General features: G+C 39.1%; 1 protein-coding gene across 4 annotated transcripts in view; it reads left to right on the forward strand.

The window, feature by feature from the left end:
* FAM124A (family with sequence similarity 124 member A) overlaps window positions 1-13,441 on the forward strand; it is a 112,775-nt gene that overhangs the window by 84,153 nt on the left and 15,181 nt on the right. The window contains exons 4-5 of one of the 4 annotated variants that reach the window (XM_081547602.1): window positions 3,488-3,602; window positions 4,212-4,287. The exons of 2 other annotated variants lie outside the window; for them this stretch is intronic. In XM_081547602.1, the coding sequence (XP_081403728.1) occupies window positions 3,488-3,602; window positions 4,212-4,287 (191 nt within the window). Of the gene's footprint in view, window positions 1-3,487; window positions 3,607-4,211; window positions 4,288-13,441 lie in introns of all 4 variants that reach the window. One more of the 4 variants, XM_081547603.1, reaches the window with a different exon arrangement.

Raw genomic sequence — 13,441 nt, forward strand, 5'->3', positions numbered from 1 at the left:
TTCACATTCTGCTTGTGAGTATCTATACTGCTTAAGTGAAATTCTTGTAGGCAGGTACTGATAGGTCTTATTTTTAATTCATTCAACCAATTTTTAGCCCATTTACATTAATTATTGATAGCTAAAGACTTCTGATTGTTTTGTCATTCCTTGGTTCCTTTTGCTGTCTTTCTTTATGAATTGATTATCTTTTTGTAGTAGTTTGCCTTGATTCTTTGGTTTTGGTCTGTGGTTCCATGAGGTTTTCATAATACATTTTATAGTTATCAGCAAAAAATAGATATTATGACACCTTCCATTACTTAAGAAAGGTCCACCCATTTACCTGCCCCCCCCAGATTATGTTGATGTCCCAACTTACGTTTTATATTATTTATATATTATACATTTATATATGTTATATTAACGTAATATTGGATGGGTTGCCATTCCCTTCTCCAGGGGATCTTCCTGACCCAGGAATCGAACCTGCCTCTCTCACATCTCCTGCATTAGTAGGCAGGTTCTTTACCACTGGCACCACCTGGGAAGCCCCATATATTAAACATTTATATTGTTATATTTATAAATGTTATATTAACATAATGTTGCAACTATAGTTACTTTCATTCAACACTATTGTCTTTAACCTATATGCTAGATATCAAAGTGATTTATACACCACCACTGAAGAAGTATTGAGAGTATTTTGAATATGACTATATGTATTCACCTTTACCAATATTATATTTCAGTATGTCTTCATGTTTCAGTTTGAAGAACTTTCTTTAGCATTTCTTATAGGGCAGGTCTATGTTCTCAGATACTCAGTCATGTCTGATTCTTTGTGACCCCATGGACTGTAGCCCACCAGGCTCCTCTGTCCAAGGGATTTCCCAAGTAAGAACACTCATGTGGGTTGCCGTTTCTGCATCCAGGGGATATGCCTGACCCAGGGATCAAACCCACGTCTCTTACGTCTCCTGAATTGGCAGGCAGATTCTATACCTGTGAGCCACCTGGGAAGCAGGTCTAGTGGTGATTAAACTCCCTCATGCTTTGGTTTGGTCAAGTCTTTATCTTGCCTTCATTTCTGGGTGACAGATTTGGTTGGCTTAAGTGCTTTGAATGTATAACCGCCCTGTAGGCCTGCAAGGCTTCTGCTGAAAGCTTTACAGTTCTATCAGAATTCCCTGTATGTGATTTTCTCTTGCTGCTTTCACTATCCTCTCTGACTTTGATTTTTGAGAGATTTATTATAATGTGTCCTAGTGAGGATCTCTGAGCTTCCCTTACCTAGATGGCCATCTCTCCCCCCAGTTTTGGGACTTTTTCAGCCAATATTTCTTTGAATAAGATTTTGGTCCCTTTATCCCTCCTCTGGTCTTTCTGGGACTCCAAAGTAAAGAGGTTCTTTTGATCATTTCCCACATAGTTTGTGTCTGTATTCTTCACTCTTTTTCATTCTAATTTCAAAAATGAGATTCTTAAGTTGTTAATCATTTCAGCTATTTTTTTAAACTGTGGCAAGGAGTATTTCTGTAATGCTTACCACATATGCTTATGATCAAGGGAATTTTAAGGTGCTTTTATACATATATATATATATATTATAAATCATAAATACCAACAGTTAGTTACTATTTGGTTTTGATGGGGAAAAATGAGGACTGTAGTATTATTGAATAGCAGTACCAGTATCTAATGATGAAAAAATTTTAAGTCAAGAAATATATGAGGGGCTCCCTCAGGGACCACCTTTGTTTAATATCATTATCAGATCTTGGGGAAAGTGTGGTAAGCATTACAGTAGATACTAAATAGAGGGACTATGAACACCAGGAAAACATGTGAGATAAAAATACATATATAATTTCTTAATACTTATATAAAGGATAGGTATTAAAGGTCAATCAACCCAGCTCCTAAATGCCTTATTGCACTAAGTAAAAATTTTATAATTAAACCCTGTTCCTTTAAATACATAAATGTACTTCTGTGCAAAATGTTTGTTGCAGTGATTTGTAAGCTCAGGTTCAACTGAGAAAGGGACTTAGACTTAATAATGATGGATGCTTACTTCTCTCTATTTTTGACAGCCCACAGTCCTCAGAGATCCAAGCTTCTTTTCATTGTGTCTTTCACCCTTTGTTTCAGAATGGCTGCTGGGTGGAATAGCAAATGTTTCTCTTTTTAAGACTAGTAATAACTTTATAAAATAAGAACTCCTGCCCATCAAGAGACACCAAAAAGAGAGTAAGATGACAAGCCACAGATTGGATAATGATATTTAGAATGCATACATCCAAGAAAAGAATTGAATCTAGAACATACTGTATACAAAGAGCAGGTGCTTCACCAAAGAGGATATTCAAATGGCCAATAAACATAAAAAGATAATATTATGAGTCGTCTGGAAAATGCCAGTTAATAGCATGATGAAACACCATCACCTACTGAAATGAAAAAGAATGCTAACCATAAAGGTTGGCGAGGATATAAAGCAGCTGGAATACTTGTACCATACTTACAAGTATTGGTACAATCAGTTTGGAAGTACCTGCTGAAACTAACAGTTGCTCACCTTGTGCCCCAGCAATTCCACTCCTACTTATATGGCCAAAAGAAATGAGTGCATTTTGTTCATAAAAGATGGGAAGTGGTCAGATAAGGGCTTCACAGCATCACCTTAGGCTTGGTCTCTGAAGATGGGCAGATGTTCTCTAGGCAGACAGGCATCAGGAGTAGCATGGCTTGTTTGGGAATGATGCCAGTTCCAAATGACTAGAGCATACAGATTGCAATTCTAGGAAGACCCAAGGCTTGTTGGAGTAGACAAGTTTGTGTAGTGCTTGCCAGCGCATCTCTTCTGCCGAGAAACACGGTCAGGTTTGTATTTAGAAAGGTCATTCGGAGAGGTGTGTGGGGTGAAGCTGGGGAGGCTACATAACCATTGGCAGGAAGCCTGTCCAGGTGGATAGTTATCACTTTGCTGCCATTTTGCCAATTCGGCAAAATGGTATACGTTATCTTGTCTTTCATTTTACAAAGAAAAGAATTAGTATATTGCCCTGACAGTCTGAAAGCCTTACAATTCCCTAATAACAAAGAGGAAAAGAACAGACAAGTAACTGTCCAGCAAAGACTTGGTTAAACCACCATCCTATATGGCCTAGAATCTCTGAAAATTTTCAAACTTCCAACCTAGAAATGTCACTGACTTGACAAAATGTACACAGATTAGGCTTCCCTGGCAGCTCCGTCAGTAAAGAGTCTGCCTGCAGTGCCAGAGACCCGGGTTCGATCCCTGGGTCAGGAAGATCCCCTGGAGAAGGAAATGGCAAAATACTCCAGTATTCTTGCTTGAGCAATCCCATGGACAGAGGAGCCTGGAGGGCTACAGTCCATGGGGTTGCAAGAGTCGGACACGACTTAGCGACTAACCTACACAGATTGCTTTGAGAGTGAATCTTGCCTGAGTCCCCCTCTCTTTCTACTAACCATTCAGAAAAGACAACCCAGGGTTCTGGTTCAAGATGGTGACACAGGAGGAGCCTCAACTCACCTCCTGCCATGGACACAGCAAATCTCCAGCTACAGATGGAACAACTTCTTCCTGCAAAGTAGGTAGGAGAGGCTGAGACACAGTATCCCCAGGACCCACTATCAGAGGGGCTCTTAGAGCTCCCAGCCTGTCCCCGAGGAGCAAAGGGTTTGAAGCCCAGCTTTTAAGGCTCCCACCTGAAAGTGAAGTTGCTCAGTCGTGTCCGACTCTGCGACCCCATGGACTGTAGCCTACCGGGCTCCTTTGTCCATGGGATTCTCCAGGCAGCAACACTGGAGTGGGTTGCCACTTCCTTCTCCTGGCTCCCACCTGCGAGAGAAGTTATCCCTAACTCGGAGAACCTCTAGCTTTGAAAGCCACTGGGGCTCGTGTCCAAGAAATCCAGAAGGTGATAGAATTCTTAAAGGGCTTAGGCAGAATCACCCATTCTAGAGCCCAGAACAGAGGCAGCCAACTAAAACATACCAAGGCTTTCTGTGAAACAGGTCAATTTGTTTATCTTAAAGCTTCAGCCCGAGGGGCAGGCATCTAATTTAACACCTATGCAGGGGGCTTATTCTCCAAAACAGAGGCGGAAGGTGCTGTCTTTACACTGTCCCTCACTCTAAGTCACTGGTATCTCCCAGAAAGGAGCTTGAGCACTCATCTCACACCCTGCTTTTTACAGTCGCCATCCAGAAGAATCCCTTGGTTGCCTGGCTCTGGTGGACAGCAGAGCTTACACTCACAGGTCCCACAGGACTGTAAGTAAGCAAAGACTTAACTATCTAACCCCAGGGAACAGCAGAGAAGCAAGAGAATCAAAAGCCCCAATCCTCCTATACAGGAAGCCTGTTAACTTACCTTCATAGCTGTGGCCTGTGAGCCAGGCTTCTAACCCACAGACACACACACAGGATGACCGCAGTCCTCTGCAGAGACTGGGGAAGCTGGTAACTGTCATCTTCATGCTTCTGTCTTCCCAGCTCCAATTCACCACAGTCTCTGAGAAAGGAGCTCTGATAAATAAGTATCTGGTGACCCAGCTTTTGTGGCTACCACCCTGAGGACACATCCTTTGATAGCCTGGCTCTTGTGGCCAGTGAGGCTTGTGTTCACAGGTTCAATGGGACAGTAGCAAACAAACAGTTCCTAACACATTACTGACACACATTAATATGTCTTTTGTTACCCAAACATTATCAAATGGAGATGTAGCAATACATTTTCAGAGGGTGATACAATTAATGCCACCATGTAAAGTTGCTAGAGCTTAAAATTGATCAAGGGTCCAGTTCATTTACAACTTATGACTGCTGTTATTAGTCACATTTTGCTCTGTTAAGTCTTCATTCCAACCATGCGTATATTATAAACATGAATTTATCAGTGAATTTCATGCAGATACTTTCTCTAATTGTCTGAGGAACATATATACTAGTGTCCTAGAAGATGGTAGTTCTACAGAATATAGCTCTAACTATATGAATATTAGACCAACAAAAAGATGAAAAAAAACCTTCGTGACTGATTCTGATATGGAAAGTGAAACTCACCATGCTGGAGAATACTCCTTTGCTTCTACAGAAGAGTGTGGTGAAGACTACATTTTACAAAAATTAGAAGAATTTACAGTATGTCAGGTGTAACTAGTGAATGTAATTACCCCCGAAGTGTTAGTTAAGTAACAGAATTAGTTTTAAGGCGGCCAAAATAAAAACTGCTGGCCACAGGCATTAGTTTCTGCAAAAATCCCCTGGTCGATAAGGAGTTAACTAGCTATCACCCCAAGGCTCAGTACAGAGGGAGCAGACAGATTCTCCCCTCTGGAACACTGACACATCTAGGAATACCCTCCCTTCTTGGAACCACTAAGAATAAAAGAGGCTCCTTAAACAAACACAGCCAACTTAGGGCAGGGTTGAACAATAATTTTATCTATTACATGAGGTTGCTACTCCAGACTGGGAGCAGTTGCTATTTTCTCTAGTGCGTACACACCAACACAGAAAGTCAAAGAAAATAAACAGAATAATATGCTCCAAATGGAAGAAGAGAAAAATCTTAGACCTTAATGATACAGAGATAAGTTATTTACCTCGTGATGAGTTCAAAACAGTGGTCATAAAGATGCTCATGAGCTCAGGAGAACATGGGATGCACAAAGTGAGACCTGCAACAAAAGAAAGAAAATATAAGAAAGTAGCAATAAAAGTCAGAGAGCTGAAAAATATAATAACTGATGAGAAAAATATACTAGAGGGGTTTAGCAAGGCGCTAGTGGTAAAGAACCTGCCTGCCAATGTGGGAGACGTAAGAGATGCAGGTTCAATCCCTGGGTTGGGAAGATCCCCTGGAGGAGGGCACGGCAATCCATTCCAGTATTATTGTCTGGAGAAACCCATGGACAGAGGAGCCTGGTGGGCTACAGTCCATAGGGTGACACAGAGTCAGACACAACTGAAGCAACTGAGCAACAACAATAAGAACTTTAGAATGCTTTCAAACTTGTCGATTTAAAACAGACTTATAAGTTGTTTTTTGTAAGCTTCATGGTACCTTAAAGCAAAAACCCATAGTACATACACAAAATATAAAAAGAAGAAAATCTAAGCATGCTAATGCAAGATACCATCAAATTTCAAAGGAGGAGCAAGAAAAGAAGAAGAGGAATTACAAAACAGCTGGGAAACAATGACCAGAATGACAATAAGACATACATATCAATAATCACTTTAAATATAAATGGGCTGAATGCTCCAATCAAAAGGCAGAGTAGCTGAATAGATACAGAAAGACAAGATACATCTATATGTTGCCTATAAGATACTTACTTCAGATATAAGGATACTCACAGATTGAAAGTGAAGGGATGGTAAAAGACTAATTAGAGACAAGGTTACTTTATAATGATAAAGGGATTAATCCAACAAAAGGATATAACATTTGAGACAAACAAACCCAACATTGTTTGTTTAGTCACTAAGTCATGTCTGACTCTTTGCAACCCCATGGACTGTAGCCCACCAGGCTTCTCTGTCCATGGGACATCCCAGGCAAGAATCCTGGAGTGGGTAGCCACTTCCTTCTCTAGGGGATCTTCATGATGCAGGGATCAAACTCGCCCCTCCTACGTTGGCAGGCTGGATCTTTACCACTGAGCCACCAGGGAAGCCCACAACCCAACATAGGAGCACCTAAATATATACAGCAAATATTAACAAACATAAAGAAATAAATAACATTACAGTATTAATAGGGGACTTTAATACTCCACATTCATCAATGGATAGATCAGACAGGAAACAGAATACACATTCTTCTCAAGCACACATGGAATTATTCTCCAAGATAGATCATGCTGCTACTGCTAAGTCACGTCAGTCGTGTCCGACTCTGTGTGACCCCATAGACGGCAGCCCACGAGGCTCTGCCGTCCCTGGGATTCTCCAGACAAGAGCACTGGAGTGGGTTGCCATTTCCTTCTCCAATGTATGAAAGTGAAAAGTAAAAGTGAAGTCGCTCAGTTGTGTCCGACTCTTCGCGACCCGATGGACTGTAGCCCACCGGGCTCCTCTGTCCATGGGATTTTCCAGGCAAGAGTACTGGAGTGGGTTGCCGTTGCCTTCTCTGAAGATAGATCATATGTTAGGTCAAAAAAACATCTACATAAATTTAAGATGATTTAAAATATATCTTTTCCATCCACAATATTATGAAGCTAGAAATTAATTATAAGAAGAAAACCAGAAAATTCACAAGTATGTGAAGACTAAGCAACATGCTGCTGAACAACCAATGGGTCAAAGAAGTAAGCAAAAGAGAAATAAATACCTTAATATAAATAAAAATGGAAATACAACATGCCAGACTTATGGAATATAGCAAAAGAAGCCCTAACAAAAAAGATCTAAAAAAACCTATCTTTATACCTCAAGTAATTAGTAAAAGAACAAAGAAGCTCAAATTTAATGGAAAGAAGGAGATAGAGGTCACAGTGGATATAAATAAAAAGACAAAAAGAGAAAAGATCAATAAATCTAAGAGCCAGTTCATTGAAAAGATAACAAAATTGACAAACCTCTGCTAGACTCACCAAGAAAATGACAGGACTCAAATCAGAAATGAAAGAAGAAAGGTTAAAATGGATAACACAGAAATACAAAGCTTCATGAAAGACAGCTATGAATAATTAGATGCCAACAGTTAGCCTAGAAGAAATGGATATATTCCAAGGCACATTCAACCTACCAAGACTGAATCACAAAACAAAATCTGTAACTGATTACTAGTAAGGAGATTGAATTGGTAACCAAAAATCTCCAAACAAAAAGAAGTCCAGGGTCAGATTGCTTCGCTGGTAAATTCTACGAAACATTTAAAGAAAAAAATAATGCCAGTCCTTCCCAAGCTCTTCCCCCCAAAAAGAGAGGAGGGGACACTTCCAAAATCATTTTATAAGGCCATCATTACCCTGATACCAATCTAGATAAGAACACCAAAATAAAATTACAGGTCAATATCCCTGATGAACAGAATGCAAAAATCCTCAACAAAATATTAGCAAACTAATTCAGTAAATAATACATTAAAAGAATTGTATAACATATTCAAGTGGGATTTATTCCAGAGGTACAAGGGTAGTTTAACATCTGCAAATCAATTGGTGTGATATAACACATTATCAAAATGAAAGATAAAACCATAATCTTATCTCAGTAGATACAGAAAAAGCATTTGATAAAATTCAACATTTATGGAAATTTTTCAACATATTGGGTATACAGGGAACATACCCCAACATAAAAAAGCCACATATGACAAACCAACAGCTAACATCACACTCAGGGGTGAAAAGCTGAAAGCTTTACCTCTGTGATCAGAAACAAAATAAGGATTCCAACTCTCATCACTTTCATTCAATGTAGTATTGCAAGTTCTAGACAGGGCAATTAGGTGAGATATAAAAGCCATCCAAATCAGAAAGAAGGAAGAATTCCAGGAACTCATTTATGGCTAAAGGATGTTAACATTTGTCATGCAATGTCAATAAAATACCATATTTTGTTGCCATCAATTTACTATGGTATTTTGTATTGTGATTATTTATTAAAATATAATCATGTTGTGTTTTTAAGAAAAGGAAGTAAAACTGTCACTACTTGCAGATGAAATGCTATTTTATAGAGAAAAATCCAAAAGCCTGTGCTAGAAAACTATTTGCACTAAAAACTTCAGTAAAGTTGCAGGATACAAAAATATTAAAAATCTGTTGTGTTTCTACACACTAATAGCAAACTATCAGACAAAGAAATTAAAAAAAAAACAGTCGACAATTGCATCAAAAAATAACTAGGAGTAAATTTATACAAGAAGGCCAATGACATATGTACATTGAAAACTGTTAAGACTTTGGAGGGAGGATTCAAGATGATGGAGACGCAGGACATGGAGCTTATCTCTTCCCACAAATTCATCAAAAACACATCTACAAGTGGAACGATTCACACAGAACACCTACTGAACACTGATAGAAGACCTCAGACTTCTAGAAGGCCAGGATAACCTCCGCATAACCAGGCAGGGCAAAAGAAAAGAGAGGAAGGAGGCAGAGAAGGAGGAGGATGTAGAGAGTTCATCTCTCCCTACAAAAGTTCTCATGGACCACCTGCTGAATGCTAGCAGAGGACCTCAGACACCTAAAAAGACAAGAAAGATCCCCTTGTAACCAGATAAGACAAAAAAAAAAAAAAGAAGAAGGGAAAAGGAGGAGGAAAGAAAGCAGGACAGGACCTGAACTCTTGGCAGGGAGCGGAAGGTGAGGCGAGGTTCTCGCATCTGGGGAAGCTCCATCCCAGGCAGGGAGATAATCTGGGACAGAAGGGGAGCTTTAGGGGCTCAAAGGAGGGCTCAGCAACAGGTTTGTGACAGGCAGGACAGGCACCCACCAGGAGGAAATAGAAAATATGAATACCAGTCAAAGTACTGAAACTGAAACTGTGATTTTAAAAAATTCTTCCAACAAATACAAGTCCAGAACCAGATGGCTTCACAGGTGAATCCTATCAAACATTTAGAGACAAGCTAACACCTATCTTTTTGAAGCTCTTCAAAAAACTGCAGAGGGAGGAATACTCCCAAACTCATTCTACAAGGCCACCATCACCCTGATACCAAAACCAGACAAAGATACAACCATAAAAGAAAATTAAAGACCAATATTATAATGATTATAGACACAAAAATCTTGTAACAAAATACTAGTAAGCAGAATCCAGCAACACATTAAAAGGATCATACACCACGATCAAGTGGGATTTATCCCAGGGATGAAAGAAATCGTCAATATATGCAAAATCAGTTAATGTGACACACATTACAAATTGAAGAATAAAAACCACACTATCATCTCATTAGATTCATAAAAAGCTTTTGACAAAATTCAATACCCATTTATGATTTAAAAAATTCTTTAGAAAGTGGGCTTAGAGGGAACCTAACAGGGCATATACAACAAACTCATAGCAAACATTATTCTCAAGGTAAAAACCTGAAAGCATTTCCTCTAAGACCAGGAACAAGACAAGGATGTCCACTCTCACCACAATTATTCAACATAGTTTTGGGAACCAGAACCATGGCAATCAGAGAAGAAATAAAAGAACTCTATATTGGTAAAGAAGTAAAGCTGTCACTGTTTGCAGATGACATGATACTATACATAGAAAATCCTAAAGATGCCAACAGAAAAACTATTCAGAAGGCTCCTCTGTCCAGGGAATTCTCCAGGCAAGAATACTGGAGTGAGTAGCCATTCCCTTCTCTAGGGGATCTTTCTAATCCAGGGATTGAACCTGGGTCTCCTGCATTTTTGGCAGTTTCTTTATCGTCTGAGCCACTAGGGAAGCCCTGAAAAATACTAGAGCTCATCAATGAATTTAGTAAAGCTACAGCATTAAAAATTAATACACAGAAATCTCTTACATTCCTATACACTAACAACAAAAGATCGGAAAAAGGAATTAAGGAAACAATCTCATTTACCATTGCAACAAAAAGAATAAAATATCTAGGAATAAACCTCCCTGGGTCAGGAAGATCCCCTGGAGAAGGAAATGGCAACCACTCTAGTATTATTGCCTAGAGAGTCCCATGGACAGAGAAGCCTGGCAGGCTACAGTCTATGGGGTCACGAAAAGACACAATTGAGCTACTAACACGTTCACTTTCAAGGAGGCAAGAGACCTGCATTCAGAGAACTATAAGATACTATGAAAGAAATCAAAGGGGAAACAAATAGATGGAGAGATTCCCATGTTCTTGGATTGGAAGAAGCAATATTGTGAAAATGGCTATACTACCCAAAGCAATCTAGAGATCTGATGTAAATTCTATCAAATTACCAATGGCATTTTCACAGAACTGGGACAAAAAAATTTACAATATGTCTGGAAACACAAGCTGAAGCTCCAATACCTCGACTCATTGGAAAAGACCCTGATGCTGGGAAACATGGAAGGCAGGAGGAGAAGGGAGCAACAGAGGATGAGATGGTTGGATGGCATCATCAACTCAATGGACATAAGTTTGAACAAACTCTTGGAGATAGTGAAGGACAGGGAAGCCTGGCATGCTGCAGTCCATAGAGTCACAAAGAGTTGCCACAGATGAGCGACTGAACAGCAACAACAAATGGAAATACAAATGACCCTGAATAGCCTAAGCTATCTTGAGAAAGAAAAAGGTAACTGGAGGAATCAGGCTCCCTGACTTCCTATATTACAAAGCTACAATAATCCAGTATGGGTTTGTACCGGCACAAAAATAGAAATATAGATCAATGGGACAGGATAGAAAGTGCAGAAATAAACCTATGCACCCAACTATGACAAAAGGGAAGACTATACAATGGAGAAAAAATAGTCTCTTCAATAAATATTGCTGGAAAAACTGGACAGCTATATGTAAAAGAATTAAATTAGAACACTCCCTAATACCACACACAAAACTCAACTCAGAATGGATTAAAGACCTAAATATAAGGCCAGATACTATTAAACTCTTTGAGGAAAGCATAGGCAGAACACTCTTTGACATAAATTGCAGCAAGATCTTTTTTGATCCACCTCCTAGAATAATGAAAATAAAAACAAACATAAACAAATGGGACCTAATTAAACTTAAAAACCTTGCACAGAAAAGGAAAACCATAAACAAAATGAAATGATAACCCTCAGAATGGGAAAAAAATATCTGCAAATGAAGCAACCAACAAGAGATTAATCTTCACAATATAAAGGGAGCACATACAACTCAATATCAAAAAACAAAAAAATGGGCAGAAGGTCTAAATAGACATTTCTCCAAAGAAGACGTACAGATGGCCAAAAAGCATATGAAAAGATGCTCAACATCACTAATTGTTAGAGAAATGCAAATCAGAACTACAATGAGGTATCACCTCACACTGGTCAGAATGGCCATCATCAAAATGTCTACAAACAATAAATGCTGGAGAAAGTGGGGGGAAAAGGAAACTCTTCTATGTTGTTGGTGAGTATGTATTAATAAGTTGGCACAACCTTTATAGAACAGTATGGAGTTTCCTTAAAAAAACTGAAATAGGTCTACCATTTGATCCAGCAAACCCACTCTTGAGCATATACCCAGAGAATACCATAGTTCAAAAAGATATATATGCCCTAATGTTCATTGCAGCACTATTTACAATATCCAAGACATGGAAGCAACCTAAATGTCCATCAACAGATGAATAAAGAAGCTATGGTACATACATACAATGGAATATTATTCAGCTGTAAAATCACTGCAGATGGTGATTGCAGCCATGAAATTAAACGACGCTTACTCTTTGGAAGGAAAGTTGTGACCAACCTAGACAGCACGTTAAAAAGCAGAGACATTACTTTGCCAACAATTGTCTATCTAGTCAAGCTACGGTTTTTCCAGTGGTCATGTATGGATGTGAGAGTTGGACTATAAGAAAGCTGAGCGCCGAAGGATTGATGCTTTTGAATTGAGAAGACTCTTGAGAGTTCCTCGGACTGCAAGGAGATCCAACCAGTCCATCCTAAAGGAGATCAGTCCTGAGTGTTCATTGGAAGGACTGATGTTGAAGCTGAAACTCCAATACGTTGGCCACCTGATGCGAAGAACTGACTCATTTGTAAAGACCCTGATGCTGGGAAAGATTGAGGGCAAGAGGAGAAGGGGATGACAGAGATGGTTGGATGGCATCACCAACTCAATGGACCTGAGTTTGGGTAAACTCCAGGAGTTGATGATGGACAGGGAGGCCTGGCGTGCTGCGATTCATGGGGTTGCAAAGAGTCAGACATGACGGAGTGACTGAACTGAACTGAAGAAAAAAATGATATAATTCCATGTACAGCATCATACTAAGTGAAGTCAGTCAGAGAAAGACAAATATCATATGATACCACTTATATATGGAATCTAAAAAACAAAAAGATACAAACGAAACTATTTATAAAACAGAAACAGACGCACAGACTTTGAAAGCAGCCTCGTGGTTGCCAGGGGGAGGGTCAGGAGGAGGACACTGGGAGGAAGAATAAAATAGGAGTTTGGGATTAACGTATACACAGTACTATATATAAAATAAAATAGATAACCAGCAAGGACCCACTGTATAGCACAGGGAACTCTACTTAATATTCTGTAATAACCTATGTGGGAACAGAATCTGAGAAAGAATGGATATATGTATAACTGAATCACTTTGCTGTACACCTAGAACTAACACAACCTTATAAATCAACTCTACTTCAGTATAAAATAAAAATTAAAGAAAAAGGAAAAACAAAAAAGGAAACTGTAAGACTTTAATGAAGGAAATTAAGGACACAAATGAATGGAAAGATATTGCATGCTCAT

The sequence above is a fragment of the Giraffa tippelskirchi genome, chromosome 12 (assembly GCF_054371585.1).
Source record: "Giraffa tippelskirchi isolate mGirTip1 chromosome 12, T2T-mGirTip1v1.2.pri, whole genome shotgun sequence".
NCBI lineage: Eukaryota > Metazoa > Chordata > Mammalia > Artiodactyla > Giraffidae > Giraffa > Giraffa tippelskirchi.